This window comes from Rana temporaria, chromosome 8 (assembly GCF_905171775.1).
Source record: "Rana temporaria chromosome 8, aRanTem1.1, whole genome shotgun sequence".
NCBI classification, from domain to species: Eukaryota; Metazoa; Chordata; class Amphibia; order Anura; family Ranidae; genus Rana; species Rana temporaria.
Genome location: NC_053496.1, coordinates 72,466,008 through 72,483,869, shown reverse-complemented (window position 1 = coordinate 72,483,869; position 17,862 = coordinate 72,466,008). Strand labels below are relative to the sequence as shown.

The following is a 17,862-nucleotide window of genomic DNA, read 5'->3' as shown; positions in this document are numbered from 1 at the left end:
CTACACAAAAGGATTATGGATAGATAATACCAATTCCTACATAGTAGGTGCATCTCAAAAATCACTTTTTTTTTATTTTTTGCTCTGGGTGGCAGTGAAATAAAAAAGCTCAAGGCACAAATACTTGTACCACTTTAGACATACAGAAATAAACTTTTCCTCTTTTGTGACAATGACAATGTAGTTGAGCCACATTAGAGACAGAAAAAATAAAGTGCTTTATATAACTGCTCTACAGAGTTTTAACCTCTACTTAAAAAGACTTCTAAAGCTATAAATATCAAAACCAGGCACTGCTCCAAGTATCTAGATGATATCCAATAACTTTTTTTATGAAAAAATAAAAATTCAATCCAAGACTTTGCCTAGGGGCTAAGTACTGATTGAGCTAGAAAGTGCACTGTAAAGTGCTTATAAGCACAATGAAAGAATCCAAACCCGTCTGTTGCTTAAGTGTATTCATTGCTTGTTCAGATTATCCTCAGCCATTATAAAAGAGTTTGTACCTTTCAATACTGCTTCGTCTTGTTACAACAATATGTGGCTCTGTATATGTTGTTGCTTTCTCATTTATTTAATTCACAAACTTTGCCAACATTACAACCAATGCTTTTTTGATGCAGATGCATTCAATGAAACCAGCTCCCTATATGTACAGTCATTATAAAGACGCCATGGATAAGCACCCTTCAAAAAGCAGTTAATAAATTGTAATCCCTGGCCTTCTATTAAGCATCCAGTATCATTAGTCAATGCTCCACTGATCCTGTAATTTAATGCAGCATGGGGGTGCAGGACCTGAATGGACCCGCAAGAGTCTACAAGGGTGGAACTGGGAGTGACAGTGACAGTTTGCAGATTAAAAGAGTAGCGTCAGACGCTACAACTGCCAAAGAAGAAAATTGGTATAGGGTTGCTCATATTTAACAATGTTGCTTATTTAAATTCAACTGACAAAATACCTTTAATACATGAATGACATCACGGTGAATGAGAACCTGATGACTATCTTTTTGGCTACACAAAAAAAAAAAAAAATTCTTAAGCCCCATACACACTTAGGCCCCGTACACACGACCAGTTTCCTCGGCAGAATTCAGCTTCCGACCGAGTTTCTGGCTGAATTCTGCCGAGGAAACTGGCCGTGTGTACACTTTCGGCCGAGGAAGCCGACGAGGACCTCGGCGAGGAAATAGAGAACATGTTCTCTATTTCCTCGTTGTTCTATGGGAGCTCTCCTCCCGCCGAGGTCCTCGGCGGCTTCAGGGCTGAACTGGCCGAGGAACTCGACGTGTTTGGCACGTCGAGTTCCTCGGCCGTGTGTACGAGGCCTATCAGTTTTCCTGCAGGTTTTTCTCTTCAGGTTTACCAAAACCATCTAATATGAGGTCAAACCTTAAGAGTTTCAATTAGTATGCAATCAGGCAGGCCCTTGCACTACATGGTTTTGGTAAACCTGAAGAGAAAAACCTGCAGGAAAACTGATAGGGTGTATGGGGCTTTAGAGTTTGGTAACCGTAGATCACGTATACCCAGCCTTCTCTGTTTGACAGAAGGCTTCTCTTGATTTAACACTCCTCTGGCACACACCCCGTGGACTCTTCCTTTCATCTACTATTTTTTTCTTCTTTCTTTTCTTCTCTCCTACCCATTATACTTTATGCATTGAATCTATACGTTTATCAGGCCGTCGGGTAGTGCCCTAGTCGGGATGGTTATACTTATAATCTAAGGTTGCATCTACTTTGACACGGAGACTCTTGATTGCAAACTTTATATATCATTATGCTAGGTTATATATATGGATGATTTTGTTTACAGGTATTCTATGACACCTAGTGTACCTTGGAATGATCTACGTGGCGTTACATTAGAAAGTTCTGTAACTTTACTGTTTATGTCTCCTTTATACTGCTGTTCAGTTATATTCTCTGACTGTCTACTACGCAATGTAACCATCTAAATGCTGACCTATGTTGGATTATATGCTAATAAACCCCTTTGTAAATGAAAAATACCTTTTAATACCCTATAATAAAGATCCTCTAATTACATATTAAGCCTTGTTTTCTAAAACCCCAGTCAGTGGTCCTCAATATTTCTTTGTCCTCACTATACTTGCATTGAAGGGTAGCAGCATTAATATTAAGAGTTTCACCAGACTTGCTTTAGAATGTATTCCTCAAAAACTATCAAACCAATGTAGACATGGACCTAAACCCTAATATGATCTTTAACCATTTTATAACCCCAGTGCAGTTTGAGGTAAAATAATAAAAACTACCTCGGCCTTGGCCTGAGCAAGTAGTCAGTGACAGGCTCTGTACACCCGCCTGCAAACCCTTCTCTATCCTGGGACAAATAACCGAAAAAAAGCAAAAAAACATGTGCTTGCAAGTCCATAAAGTTATGCAGCACTTAGTTGTTTACTGCATTAGTCTTTGTTGTTAGGTCATAATGAATGCCTATAAAAAAAAATTCTCCTGAGTGGCTTATTTTGAAGAAGTTAATGTAAATCAACCATTCACATTTCTCCTGTTGAATTCAATTGTAAAAAATTGTGAAGGAAAGCAGAATAGCAGAATATACCACACTTGGTCTTGTTAGATGGAAGTGATAAACTGAAGGGAGCATACAACATACAGGGTAAGGAATGTATTACACAAGGCTTTTTGTTACATTTGGAATCAATGGGAAGTTAATGGGAAGTGGCTAAAAATAGATAAAGGGATTGATTTACTAAAGGCAAATAGACTGAGCACCTTGCAAAGAGCAGTTGCACTCTGCAAGAGCAGTTGCTCCAGAGACTTAGTAAACAAGAAAAAGCTCTGCTGACTTCCATCATCCAATCATGTGCAAGCCATTGGCTCCTGTTACTGTTCGAGCCCCTGTGTGAAGTGGAAGAGAGGGATAGAAGAGAGAGGGCAGAGAAATATAAAACATCTTTTACCTTAAGGCAAGGAATGCCTTAAGGTAAAAAAAAACAAAAAAAAAAACTTTGTAGCTTTAGTATAACTTTAAGAGACCTATACCGAGAAGTAAAAAGCCCTGTACACACACTCGGTTTTTTCGGCGGTAAAAAGTCTGCCGAGAAAACCGAGGGAAAAACCCGAAAACCCGGCAGGAAAACTACCATGGAACTTTGGCCGGGAATCCCGGCCATGTGTATGCTCCATCGGCACTGCATCGCAGTCTTTCCCATAAGTAGTAGATCTGGCAGAAAAAAAAAAACCTCGGGAATCCCGATGGGAAAATAGAGAGCAGGTTCTCTATTTTCCCGACGGGATTCCTGGCTGTTTTCCTGATGGGAAAACTGCGAGGAAGCATACACATGTCTGGTTTTCCCAGCCAAAAGCTCTCCTGGCAGTTTTCCTGACGGGAAAACCGGTCGTGTGTACGAGGCTAAAGACCTGTATTTTATACTGATCTCCAGTACTTTTACAATCTTTTAGCCTTCCTGAAGTGTGATTATCCTATTACTTATTATAATCTATTACTTTAGCTGTTACACACATTAAAATATAACACTGCCATAAATTAAAATTGGTCGTAATTTTTTTTTAAATAAAACTTATATGCAGGAACCCAACTACTCCATAAAAGTTTAACATTGTAAAGCAATCTTCTAATAACCTGCAGTGCAATATAAGCCAACGATGCCTTGCCTACTTAACTGTGCGGGCAATGACAGACGTTACAGTAGCAAGTGACGTGCTTAATACAAGTACGCACCGACCACATCTGATGAAACCCTGTGAAGGAATGCTCTTTTCAACCTGTGCCAAACCACACATACTTAGTGGATGCAGATCACTAAGCCATTCAAATAAACCACCACTATGTGAACAAGCCTCTGCAAAGCTGCTCACTGCATGTATATCCTTCTGCAGCTCATGCGATTTCAAGTGTTCTTAGTATACTTCAGTGTTTCTCAACCTTTTTCCGCACAATCTCAAAGCACCCAATTCTAAAATTTAAATAACTAAATTTATAGTTTTACATAATGCAGCAACACCCATATGCACAGGACACCCAATATTAGCAGCGATTTATTCATCCAAGGTAAACACCTCTGCACACTGGTACTGACTAGTATTCCAATGTTTCTCTTCTCCCTCTGTTTTTCTCCCTCACTCAGATAATGTGACCCCAGTGCTGTTGGAGAGGGTCGGGGGAGGGGAAAACAAGGGTGCTGTGCAGGTGCCCAACGTCCCCCTTGTTATTGGCTGTTAGGACACTGGCAGCTAGAAGGTTGTAATGTGCACAATGAAAACCGGTGGCTTTATACAACTAATAGGCAGGCTTGATCAACCTTCTGGCTTGTATACTAATTTTAGGAAGTTTTTAGGCATTTTGCCAAGGCACCCCTGAAGACACCTGAAGGCACCCTGGTTGAAATGGGTTGGTCTACTGATAGGATATGTAAATATCCCACTCAATAACCACACCTAGAAGAAATAACGTAACAAACTAGAAGAAGATGAAAGGGGTTGATAAGTACATTCTAAAATTGGGGAACAGCTGTATTCTTTTTAACAATAGTCAACCACATTGCTCTTCATGTACACCTACATGGACCTGAAGCCAATGCCATATTGCTGTGTGCACCACTAAGCTTACAAATGCCAACACTAAAGAAAATGGAGACCTTACTACCACAGGGATCTCCATTATTGCAAATTACATTTCTTTTGCAGAAGACAAAGCCAAAATGCCAAATTTCAGGTTAGGTCCTTTTTTGGGAACAGACAGAGGTGTAAAAATTGTGAAGTTTAAAGTAGATGGGCTTGAAGCCTAAACACGAAGCCCAATTACAATTAAGATTATTTTTGTAATTAAAAACAATAAAATTTGTGGTTTTGTGTTTATTACCGCTTTAACTGTAAACCGGATTTATATAACCAAGTGAATGCGTGAGTTAAATCAAAGCAGAATAAATTAGGACAGCAGCCAGTAAATGTCTTTAATTTATGGTGCTATATAGTTACATGCAAGAAGAGGAGAAGGTGAACATAAAATGAGATTATGTATCAGTTACTTGTTTACTTGGTGTCAGCAGACAACCTCTGCGAAATCTGTACAACTTCTAGGTACTTGGTAAAGTCAATTTTAAATAAAATGTGCTATCAAATTTAGATCATTTTGTTAACACATAAGTCACAAAGGTCCTTTGAAAGAAGTCTCTAATGAAGACAAAAAACATTGCCAGTAACCATCTACTATAGGATTGATTTACTAAAGGCAAATAACCTGTTCACATTGCAAGATAATTTTCCTTAGCTTAGTGAATGCGGTTAAAATTCACTTTGCAACGAATCCCCAATCATGTGCAAGGAAAATTTAATAAAACACACACTTCCTAATATAATTTCAGTATCTCTCCAAACTTGATGTTTGACATTTTACTCATATCTACGTGCAGTCTACACTTTAGTTATGTTCTAGTCAAAGTCTGTACATACTTAAGCTAGCCATTGGAAGTCAGAGGATGGTTTGTCATACAATATACAGTATATTTATTTATTTACATGGCCTAAAACATCCCACTCCAAGAAGGTATGAAGCACCTGCTAGTGTTGAGCTGCCCTGCATTTCTGCACGTAGACTCTAGCCTATATTAATCCTAAGTATACACTGTTAAGTAATTAAATCTATGTGTGTGTGTATAAATTCGAGGAACACGACCCTTCTTAAGGACAGCCTTCTGTCAACAGATTACTTGTAATTCTTATTTCAGCTAGTGACCCTTGACATAAGTAGACTAGGGTCCAAAGACAGGTGGCATGGATTTGATGCCAGGGGAATTAACCTCAAAGTGTACCTGCCACACAGATGAAGGATTTAGAAAAAGCCGTCTATCAAATCACTAGGTGCCAATGATGCTGCGGTGGTGCCCCAGTGACACCTCTACTGCCTGGTGAATTGGTAGGCTGAATATCTTTTACAATGGCTCACTTCAAACCAGGAATGTATTATTAAAGTGGTTGTAAACCCTTACAACACACTTTTTAGCTACAGGTAAGCCTATATTAAGGCTTACCTGTAGCTACCCTGGATATCTCTTAAACCTGCATGGTTTAGGAGATACCCCCTGTGTCTGCATGTGCCAAAGTCATTGGGACATGCGCACTGAAGCAATGGCTCGTTGTGTCGTTGCTTCAGTTAGACTGTGCCGTTACCAGTGGCTCCCGCACGCATGCGCTGTAGTGACATCATCGTGGCTCTGCAATACCCGGAAGTAACCCCTGGGAGTGATGTTGGCGGCTGGCGCTGTGTCAGGCACCGCAGCGAGGGCTTCGATCTCAGGTGAGTATTACATATTGAGATTTGTCTTGCAGGTGTTCGTTTTTTTTTCAAAGTGGGTTTATTTACAGCCACTTTGAAGTGGTCCTACTAAAGCCTTAAGGTTTTTTACCCTAATGTATTCTATCACCCCCCCCCCCAGCCCACTGCATCCCCCCCTTTCCTTATACTTACCTGAGCCTGACCCAGATCCAGCGATGTGCACGAGAGCAGCAGTTCTCACCAATGTCTCCTGCTGCTGTCAATCAAATACTATGATAAAGGAGTGGGGGGGGCCCCAAGCCACCCGACCTGTGTCAATGGATGCAGACGAGGTGGCTTGGGAGCGAGCATACATGAGTCCCCCCATAGAAAGCGGCTTTTTATGGGGGCACTCACCGAAAAGGAGGAGCCTGGATCGCCGGTGGGGGACCCCAGTAGAGGAGGATTAGGGCTGTTTTGTGCAAAAGATCAGGTAAGTATAACATGCTTTATTATTTTTTAAACTGACGTTATCATTTTACTTTTACATTACTACTTACAACTGGGCCCATGCCTAAATGTCTGTGTTGGTCATTGTAACCAGTCAACGTTAATTGTGCATGGTAGGCTACATTTTATTGGTTGCTTTAGGCAATGCAGTGTTCTCCCTTTAAAGTGTATTTTATTTTTAGGTAAAAACGTTTTTGTAGTTTTGGACAGAGTGGAAAAAGGTGAAACCCTCCATGAATTTTGTATTGCCTTCAGTGCCCCCATTGTAAAGATTCACCCTATATTTGTACTGGTGGTTGTTGCCCCAGAAAAAAAAGTGATTGGAAATCCAAAAAATTTAAGTTTTTCCCAAAAACAAGGAGGTCAAAGGAAGTTTTCTAATGGGGGAAAATTACTAAAAGGGCAATTACCCTCATTTTGAGAGATTTACACTAATTTCCTGTTTCTTCAAAGATATCCAACGGTTTAAAAACGGTTTGTGCTATACATACACTTAAAACTCCCTAATCCGTATAGTCTTTCAAAATTGCACATTGGAGTGCACCAAGAACTCCTCAGACTGGCCTGTTTGGCATAGTGGCCAGAGAGAGCTCCAGTAACTGGAATTCATTTTCTTTCCACCCATGACCCAACAGACTTCGGTGTTGGCAAAATAACAAAAGAACTTCCTTTAGACTGCATGGATGACATTGTCCACATAACACCTGAGAGAGAGAGAGACATGTATCCAACAATGTGATGGATAACATGCAGTTGTATTTAAAAAAAAAACATGTATTTTCTAGACCAGATAGGTGTTTGTCTGCCCTAGGCTGTAGCTGAGGAATTTATCAATTGATCGTGTCAAAGTTTCTACAACACCTGAAGACAAGTGAATCCGAGTCATTCATGGTTTTCATAACATTTTCCACAGTGTAGACTTTTTGTCTCTGATAACCTTTTGTATGTGCAGAGGTAGGTTACCTTTCAAGTGTATCAATGCTTGGTGATCCTGCCAATTCAACTGGAGCATTCTGAACACGCTAAGCACAAAAGAGGATCCATGTTGATTTGGTCAGTTTGCATCCATTGGCTTCTAACCCAAGCTTCAGGATGTCGTGCTGACACGAATAGTGTGCCTGATAAAATAACCCCGCACCAAGCCCAGATTGATTAATTGACAGCATCTGCTATCACGGGCCTGAAGCCTCGTACAAACGACCGAGGAACTCGACGGGCGAAACACATAGTTTTCCTCGTCGAGTTCCTTGTTAGGCTGTCAAGGAACTCCACAAGGCAAGTTTCTCCATTCCCGTCGAGGAAATAGAGAACTTGCTCTCGTTTTGGTTCGTCAAGTTTCTCGACAGTTTCCTCGACGAAAATGTACACACGACCGGTTTCCTCGGCAAAAAATATCTCCCAGCAAGTTTCTTGCTGATTTTTGCTGAGAAACTCGGTCGTGTGTACGAGGCCTTACTGTCAATACACCAGCTGAACACTGTGTGGCTTGCAGCAGCCCTGAGGAACACAAAGTAGAAAGACCGCAAAATTATTTTCCCACCTGATGCAAGTGCTGCTTCCAATCTTCCAGTGCATTAACCTGCAGGCTCCAGCATACGTGTTTATGGAATTTATGTTAAGGTACCTACACAGCTGACCACAATCGAATGCCTATATGGGTAACTTTGATGTTGAGGTGTAAAATGCGAGAAGTAACATACTGTGGTTGATTTACTAAAATTGGAAAGTGCACAATCTGGTGTAGCTGTGCATGGTAACCAATCAGCTTCTAACTTCAGCTTGTTCAATTAAGCTTTGACAAAAAATAAATAAATAAATAAACTGAACGCCGATTGGTTTCTATGCACAGCTGCACCACATTTTGCACTCTCCAGTTTTAATAAATCAACCCCGCTGTGTAAGGCCCTCTTATGAGCATGATGTTGGTATTAAGGGGATGATGGCGACATTGGCTGCTTTATTAACCTGATAAAATATGAAAAATTTACAGGCATTAAAGGATTTCTATGTTCCTGTCATGCCAAACTGTGCTAAATGGTAATGCACAGTGTTTTCAGGAGAACATGCATACTTTGTGAAATAGGATACAAGTCATTGTAAATCTAATGCTTGTACAAACCGCTGTCCTTTGGATATTGTCAAATTAAACGTTGTTTCACCAAGCCAGCAACATAAAGGGAAAGTAGTATTCATTTACCGTCCATAGGCAAAACGTCTGTCCTTGTGATGGTCTCCAAAGGTGTCCCACAGCCTTAACGAAACACTCACTTCATCGACCACATCCCGCGAGCGCTCGAGGACCTAAATGAGAGCCATAAATCCAAGAAATGCAGGTTTACTGCTGCAACAACCTCTACTTTTCTAATAATCATGCAGTATGTGCACTATTTAAGGTGACATCACAGAATCTTTGCTGAAATGCACTATGCTTGGTCTACTAATGAACTATTCATTCGATGTCTGCAGTTTCTTCTATATATTAGCAAGCTGAGATTAAAGGGCCTCTTAATCTAAAATACAGCAACGCTGCAAGGAATCCTGGAATACTCATTAACATGCTTTAAACATTTCAGAATGTACAATGCATAGCTCAGAAAAATGCTGTATAGTAAGCATAGCTTTGTTACCGTAAACCACCCTTTTTTGTCATCGATTCTTTACGGTTATATAACAGTAACTCTATATGGTGACTGTGAATGACAGGGGAAGAACAGCAAACATAGGATGCCAATGCTGAAACGTTAAAAGGCAAAGTTCTAGAACATGCAGAGATCCATACTAACCAATCAGATTTGAGCTTTTATTTTGCTTTGGAACAAGGATTCTGATTAGTTGCTGCTCCTGCACCTTCTGCACTATTCTCTTACCCTTTCAGTAAAATCAAGGTGGCTCAAGTAGCTGCTACTGTAACTATCCACTAATGTGTGAGTGGAGTTGATTTTTGGAGGGAAAATAGGCTGTTCATTTAGCAAAAGATGTACTTTGCAAGTGAATTTCCCCCAGAGCTTAAAAAGCGTAACTTCACGTTCTCAATCAACACTGACTATTATTATTCCTTATGCGGCTAGCATTGGTAAATTGATAGGAAAGTATGTTAAACTTTATTTTACATTTCTTCACGTATTTCCTAGTTTGCAGGTCTAGGCAAATGATGCCATACATCTCAGGAGTCTTCAGGAGGGGAGGAGGGGTTTTCTGAGCTAAGCACACCCTCCTAATGTACCTACCCATCAGGGCTGATTCATTAAAACTAAAGAAAAGAAAATGTGCACTAATTCTTGCTTAATTTTTCCATAGAATTGGTTACTAGTGGCAACAACATGTTGATTTTTTTAATATTTTTTACTGAATTGACCATGCGATATTTTTGTGACTTCATATACATTATTACTAGCTTTTTCCTTCAAATCCTAGCTTGCCTTCTAACAGGGGCTTATGAATTCACCAAAATATAATGTACAGTATTAGAATACGCAAATATGTATATACAGTTCTGTAGTATATATACACTGCATGCACACATAAATACATACGTACATTTTGTAAAAATGTTAACAATGCAATCTTAAGGCCCCTTTCACACGTGCGGAAAGTATGTCCGTATTTCATCCATTAGTTTTCGGATTAAATATGGACATACATGATGAATATCCACCGACACCCGATCTCATAGGTCCCCACTATGGTCCGATTCTGCAGACGGAGGAAAATCCTATTTTTCCATCCATCTGCGGATCGGATCGGGTGAACACGGACAGACGGTCCATGTTCATCCGATCCCCCCATAGAGGAGAGCGGAGATATGACAGGGCGGTCCCTGCACAGTGTGCAGGGACTGCCCTGTCATCTGCCGACTCAGCGGCGATCAACGGAGAAAAAACGGATTAGAAAAGTTCGGATCATCATGGGATCTGTACATGTGAAAGAGGTCTAACACCTAAATCAAAATGTTATATTAATATATTTAATAATACATAATAGTTAAATACATTAATAATTTAAATAAATGTATTTGTATTATTTTGCTACCCTAAAAAAAATCGCTGAGGGGCTGCATGAACAACTATTATTTTTGTAAAGGTAAACATTAAAGACAGAGCCAGCAGGCGAATGATCTGTGCCTGGAAGGTTATAGATGTAATAGGGCGAACTAGAGAAGTGATAAAGTAATTTGCCAAGACGACACATCTGTGTTCATTTCAAGTACTCTATCAGATTAAGGGGGAATTAAAAGAAATATCCTTAACTGGGTGTTTGTGGCAAATACAAAGTTACTAGGCTGGTGAGAAACATGCTGTTGAAGTTGAATTATATTCAACTCCAGCAAACCAAACAGAAGTATAGGATGAGAATTAAGTTTATGAGTTCAGTCTGTTATTCAGTTTGTACTAACATAAAAACATCTGAACAGGATCTGAGTAAAGCGTACACACCACTACTGGGTTGAAAAAAAAAACAGACAGTTTATGTCGGAGCCACTGTACTAACAATCTGATGTTCCCTGCTGTGCTATTGTGTTCTGACAGGGGGACTCCGGTCAGCACTCTCAGCCATTGACTAAGAGCGCCGACCAGTAACCAGTCAGCAGAACTTTTTCGGTCATGACCCCTCAACAGAACCTGGCTGAAGGACCTGCTCCTGATGGAACGGCTGCCATACACACGGGCTGAATGTCGGCCGGTTTCTATTGAACTAGCCAATGCCACCCGACATTTGGCCCATGTGTACTAGGCTTAATGATAAAAGATGTGCAATTTTAAGGATTTAAAAGGCAAGAGGAGATCAAGCCAATATACTTCTCCTATCAAGCATTCCCTATCAAAACAGCAAAAGATGTGTGCATGGATTGGCCATACAAGTAACAATCTGATTGAATGATACGACACAGAATCTATGATTAATCAAAATGGCACATTTTATTTTGAGCAAAACCAAATGATTTATTTGAAATTATTTTAATAAATCTGCAAGTTAAATGCAATTTTAGGGAAGTAGATGTGATCGATAAGTGTAAAGCACATCAAACAATCGTTTTGATGATATTTTAGATCAGACAGTAAGGCCTCGTACACACGACCGAGTTTCTCGGCAAAAACCAGCAAGAAACTTGCTGGGAGATATTTTTTTGCCAAAGAAACCGGTCGTGTGTACATTTTCGGCGAGGAAACTGTCGAGAAACTCGACGAGCCAAAAAGAGAGCAAGTTCTCTATTTCCTCGACGGGAATGGAGAAACTTGCCTTGTCGAGTTCCTCGACAGCCTAACAAGGAACTCGACGAGGAAAACGATGTGTTTAGCCCGTCGAGTTCCTCGGTCGTGTGTACGAGGCTTAATTCTAAATCGATAAAACCATCATATATAAAACCGTTCAGTATACGGCCACCATATTTTGTAAGCACCCGTGACTCACGGGTCGTGAGCAGGGCCCTACTAGCTACTTGAATTGTATTGTAACTGTCCCCTATACTGTAAGTGCTGACAAGCTGTTGGCATGATATTTCCCATATAAAAATAATGGTAAAGATCTATGGATACCAAGCAGTTTGACAAGCAACTACTACATAGGTCAAATACATTTTAAGCATGCTAGAGAATTTCTGCAACTGTATTTTTAACTTAAACTGATCACCAAACATTGCTTGATTTGGAATATTGTGGCAACTTTATGATTCTCAAGAAAGCAAGGAAATCTATCTAGCACAATAAATCTTAAAGTTTGTAGCAAGACTTACCTCTTGGCAGACACGGTACTGATCAATTGCCCATACTGTAGGTACATGGGTGGCCAGGAGTTGGTACTGCGTTAAGGTGGTGTTGCATGCCCTTGCGCAGATGAGTCGCGTCTTGCCCACAGCATTGTCTCCTACGACCACACACTTTATGGTTTCCACATTGGGTCGTTCGTAGTCCATATCAGTGTCCATTGATACAGGCCTGAGAAGGAAAACCGTGACCACGTTACTACAAAGCATGCAGTCATCAGGTAATGAACAGAATAAGCATGTTCCTGCTTTTAAACTATCTGAACTGCCCATAGCTATTAGGTCAGCCTATGACAATGTACACATCTATGAGGTAAACATTACGACACCCTTTGTCACATCAGGGACATATGGAATGTGGTTTGGTTTGTTCAGTTCATCTGAATAATATAAACATATATGACGTACATGTACTCATAAATCTTTTCTCCAAGCACTATGGAAACTACCGAACAGTTTATGTCACTCAGATAGTAACCATTATTAACACTTGACCTCTGGATGGTTTTACCCCCTTCAAGACCAGGTCATTTTTTGTTATTCAGTACTTTGCTCGGTCAAAGGCATTACTCCTTTTGACATTCTATATATATTGTCTTTTCATGTATTTCCCAACTTCTTCCCACTATTGTTTGGAAGTGTATTAAGGGTTCATTCATACTGTGTAGTAACCAACATTTCTGCACCTGATCAAGGGTTCATAGAAAAAAATGTTGTTGTCCCATTCGTACCACAATACTGATATGATGTGTGGTGAGGACAAATGCAGACATGCAGTATTGGGTTGTACGCAGTCCACTGCACTGCCTCATGCTGTGGTGCAGAGACTTCAACGAGTCTCTAAACAGGACATTGCACCCCCACCCCTCTCACATTCCATCAAAACAGCCTGCAGCCTGTACACTAAATGCATGCGGGTATTGTGAATAGGCCGTAAATGTTCAACCCACCCAAAGCAAATATTTTAGTTTTTGAAGCATTAAACAACTTGACAATATCACAGACCTGACAATTATGGCTGGGATAGCTCACTGTTGGCTAATGCAAGACATATCAGAAGCCTGGGGCTTTCTAAGCCAATAATATTCTGTTCATGACTAAAATCTCACTTCTGGGTGGGCTGACTATTCAATGGTTAAATATATTGCATGCAAAACTGCTAACTTGAAAATGAATTCCATGCATGTTAGATTTTTACATAGTTACGTTGGTCCAGCTTTGACCAACATAACGATGCATATAACATACCTGCCTGCCCCTAGAAGCTACAAATCACTAAACTACACACCACTATGCCAAAGACTTGCTTCTATGATGGCTGAGTGAACACAGGAGGTTGGCTGTTCAGCGCAAAGAATGGTTTGCATTTTCTGAATAAATGCAAAGTGTTCTCTGATTGTACAAGGTGGGGAGTATGACGTCACCAGCCTGCCTCTCCTCCTTGTCCAATGAGAGAATGTTTTACATTCATTCACAATATGCAAAGCATTCTGTGAATGGCGCCAGAGCTTAGTGGCTGACCTTATGTGTTTACCAACTGCTCTGAGCAGGACCAGGAAACAAGTGGAGATCACTGGAGTAGTGGTGTCTACTTCAGTGATGTCCAGCTTCCAAAGCAATCGGCCAGGTGTGGAATATACATAGTTACATTGATCCAAGCTGGACCAATAAAACTATGTAAAAAAATAACATGTTTGGAATTAAAAAATGTATAAAAACATAGGGGTTGCTTTACTAAAACTGGAGAGTGCAAAATCTGGTGGGGCTCGGCATCATCTTCTAACTTCAGCTTGTTTAGTTAAGCTTTGACAAAAAAAACTGGAAGCCGATTGGTTTCATTGCAGACCTGCACCAGATTTCAATCTTTTTAGTCTTGGATTGAAGAATAAAATTAGACAAGAATAATTAGAACTCCTATACGGCTGTTTTTTTTTTTTGCCTTCTGTGTTTCTCTTTTTTTATTTATTTTTTCTAAATCTTTATTTAAGGTAAGCAGATTGTACAAAATAGTATGGCATCACAAATGTCAACCAACATTAAATAGTAAAAAGCAAAAATGATATTAAGTCCAAAGGTCTACGTACATTAAAGATATAATCGGTAGAGCACCGTGTTGTGGGGGAGCAGGAAATTGTGTTTTAAAGACTCCACAACAGCTATGTTCCTTTTTTTCTTTTACAAGGAGTGAAAGTATTGGAAAATCTCAAACAGAAAATCTTCAATTGGGGACACTTGTTCTGTAGACAACACTCTCATGCCCCGTACACACAATCGGTTTTCCCAGTGGTAAAAAGTCAGTTGGGAAAACCAAGGGGAAAGCCGAGAACCTGCTCAGCAGCTTTTTCCCCCTAGACGTGGCCAGTTTTCCTGGCCGGGAAAAACACCACCGGGAATCCCGACAGGAAAAAATAAAACGTTCTCATTATTCCCGCGGTTTTCCTGACGGGAAAACTGCCATGGAGCATACACAGTTTTCTCGGCCAAAAGCTGTCATGGCAGTTTTCCCGACAGGAACTGGTCGTGTGTACAAGGCATAAGAGGGCATTTTCACTTCTGAGATAGTTTCTCATTTCCTGTTAATTCTATAGGACAGGAAGCAAAGGGAAATTTCCACAACATGAACAGGAGTGTTAAACATTCCTACTCTAGTCAAAATGGAAAAAAAACAATGTTGGCTTTAGATACACTTTAAGGTGTCCATGCATGTATCAACTATCAATAATTAATTTGACATTTGCTCAGATACCATTGTGATGGAATGGAAACGTTAGCTGCATAATAGCTGCAATCAGCAACCATTTATCATCTTGCTTCTTCATCCACTCCCTGGCAAAGAAGCCAAGTGACCACAGTGCACAGATCTGGCCATATGTGTGTTTAGGCACATGTGATGGATACTGCACCACCCAAGATACGTCCTGAGTTGGATCTCATGGCCACTTTTATAACAGGTCAGCGGTGATTAAATTGTGTCTGATAATTACATTACCATTAGTAGACTCTTTATATTAATAGAAGCGTATTTACAGCTAATATAAACAGCAATAACAACAATAGCACGTAAATAAGCTAGAAAAAAACATTTTAGGATATCCTGCTGTTCGGTTGAGCATTGCTAATAATCAGATTTCAAATTGTTTAAGTAAATGCAGAATCCATAAACTGGCAATAAAACACACTCTACCTGAGGTTTTACTGCAGTGCAGTAATTATACCTGTTCGTTTTCTACACGTACTCCCATAGGAAATAGTTATTACACCACTTCAGCGTCTTTGCTTTCTAGAACACGTATCTATTCTCAGAGCTTGTTAACTGGCACCAGGAGAAATTATGCTAAATATTACAATGCCTTATGAGAGGCAATCTATGCAAGCTTTCTAGAAAATATGATCTATATTTAATTTTCTAGAAACAGTATATGCAATTACAAGAACTTAAAGTGAAATTCCAGATTTGTCTAAAGCAAACCTCTCAGATCTTGGGGAAATTCCCACAGCTAAGACAACCTGCGTCTAGGGATCAGTCCTCTCTTTTATAGTTGTTGTGGGATTGACTGCGAGAAAGGGATCAGCCCTGGCCTCCTGACCAGGGCTGGCACTAGTCCTTTAGGAACAGAATTGTAAAATAGAATTTATAATAATAGACCTTCTTTATAGTATCTCTAAATTCAAGAGATTAGAGGAGAGTTAAATCTGAAAAGAAACCTCTCTTTCAGTTGGGCTGCCCCTGCAATGCAAAGCCTAGAGGGCTGAAAAAAAGTTTTACTTACGAGATCCTCTGCTCCCTCCAGGCAGTAATACTGGTGCCGGGCAGCCTCTTTTCTCCTGTGCTTTGGTGGTCGGATGCCCTCTAGCATCATCAAGACCAATGCAGAGTCTATTGTAGCCAGGGCTGCCCTAGCATGGGCCCCAGTGGGTCCATTGGACCCAGGTAGCACAATGTCTCGGGCCAGCCCTGTTTGTAGCCCTACACTGGATGTGGGGACGCTGAGGGACAGTCCACTGCTGAAGCGTAGGGTGGAAAAGGAGAGTCTGGGAGGCATTGGATTAATAAATCATTTTCCCCTAGACCAGGGGTCTCCATACTTTTCAAGCAAAGAACCAGTTTACGATCTTTCAGACTTCAGGGGGGGGGGCAAATTCTGACCAGTTGGGGTAGAAAATTCTCCAGGGCCGAGCATCAGTGAGAATAAACATGGCCCCAGTGTTGGTGGGCAGTAGGAGGAATAGTGTTCCATCATTGCTATTAGTCTAAGAAATAGTGCCTCATTGTTAGTGCCATTGGGAGGAATAGTGCCTCATATAGTTGCGAGCAATACTGCCCCAAGGGCCGGATAAAAGCTAGCAAAGGGCCACATCCGGCCCCCTGGCCACAGTTTGGAGACCCCTGCCCTAGACCTAAATGAGCATTTATAGGATAAGTTCACCTTAAAAAAATAAATGCACATCTTTTTGTAGGAGCCTGTGCATTGCACCCATAATCAGCAGATGAGCAGAAGATCCCCGGCTTGCTGTCACTAGAGGCAGGCCGGCGGGCAGCGGCTGCACCCTAACATCGGGTGGAACATGTAACATGTTCCCAAGGGAGAATTTATCCTTTAATCTGTGTGGGGCAGCCTTACCTCAATGGAGGTTTTTTTTCCGCCCTGCTGTCAATTTTTTTTGTCACTTGTGTCTCATTAGGGAGATTTTCCTTCACTTCCTACCCTATAAACTCAACAAGAAGCGAGAGAATATATTTATGTGAGGCTATTCCCTCTTTTCATTGGAATATGGATCCCCAAGGGCGGATTTCTCCCTCACTTCCCCTCCTGGTGGCAACTCAAGATTTTGCATTTACCCTTTACTTTCATTCCTGGTGACTGGTGATTAGGACAATTAGGCCCCGTACACACGTCCGAGGAACTCGACTGGCAAAACACATCGTTTTGCTCGTCGAGTTCCTTGTGAAGCCGCCGAGGATCTCGGCAAGCCGAAATTTCCCATTGAACAACGAGGAAATAGAGAACATGTTCTCTATTTCCTCTCCGAGATCCTCGTCGGCTTCCTCGGCCAAAAGTGTACACACAGCCGGGTTTCTCGGCAGAATTCAGCTCCGATCGAGTTTCTGGCTGAATTCTGCCGAGAAACTCGGTCGTGTACGGGGCCTCAGAAAGAGTGACATAGAGTAATAAAAACCTGATACTGGTTCTAGTCCCCAATAACACCAACCAAAAAAAAAAAAAAAAAGTTTTGCCTTGAGTCATACTTTAATGACACGTTACACTTGACAGCTCCTTCAGGCAGAAGTGGAAAAAAATTTAAGGGCTGTCACTCCATTTTTTTAA

At 40.8% G+C, this 17,862-nt stretch overlaps 1 protein-coding gene across 3 annotated transcripts in view; it reads right to left on the bottom strand.

The window, feature by feature from the left end:
* RHOBTB1 (Rho related BTB domain containing 1) overlaps positions 1-17,862 on the bottom strand; it is a 129,246-nt gene that overhangs the window by 18,876 nt on the left and 92,508 nt on the right. For all 3 annotated transcript variants that reach the window (XM_040362003.1, XM_040362004.1, XM_040362002.1), the window contains 2 exons: positions 12,506-12,707; positions 8,972-9,075 (listed from right to left, as the gene is read on the bottom strand). In XM_040362003.1, coding sequence (XP_040217937.1) covers positions 8,972-9,075; positions 12,506-12,697 — 296 coding nt within the window. In that variant the 5' untranslated portion in view covers positions 12,698-12,707. The remainder of the gene's footprint in view (positions 1-8,971; positions 9,076-12,505; positions 12,708-17,862) is intronic.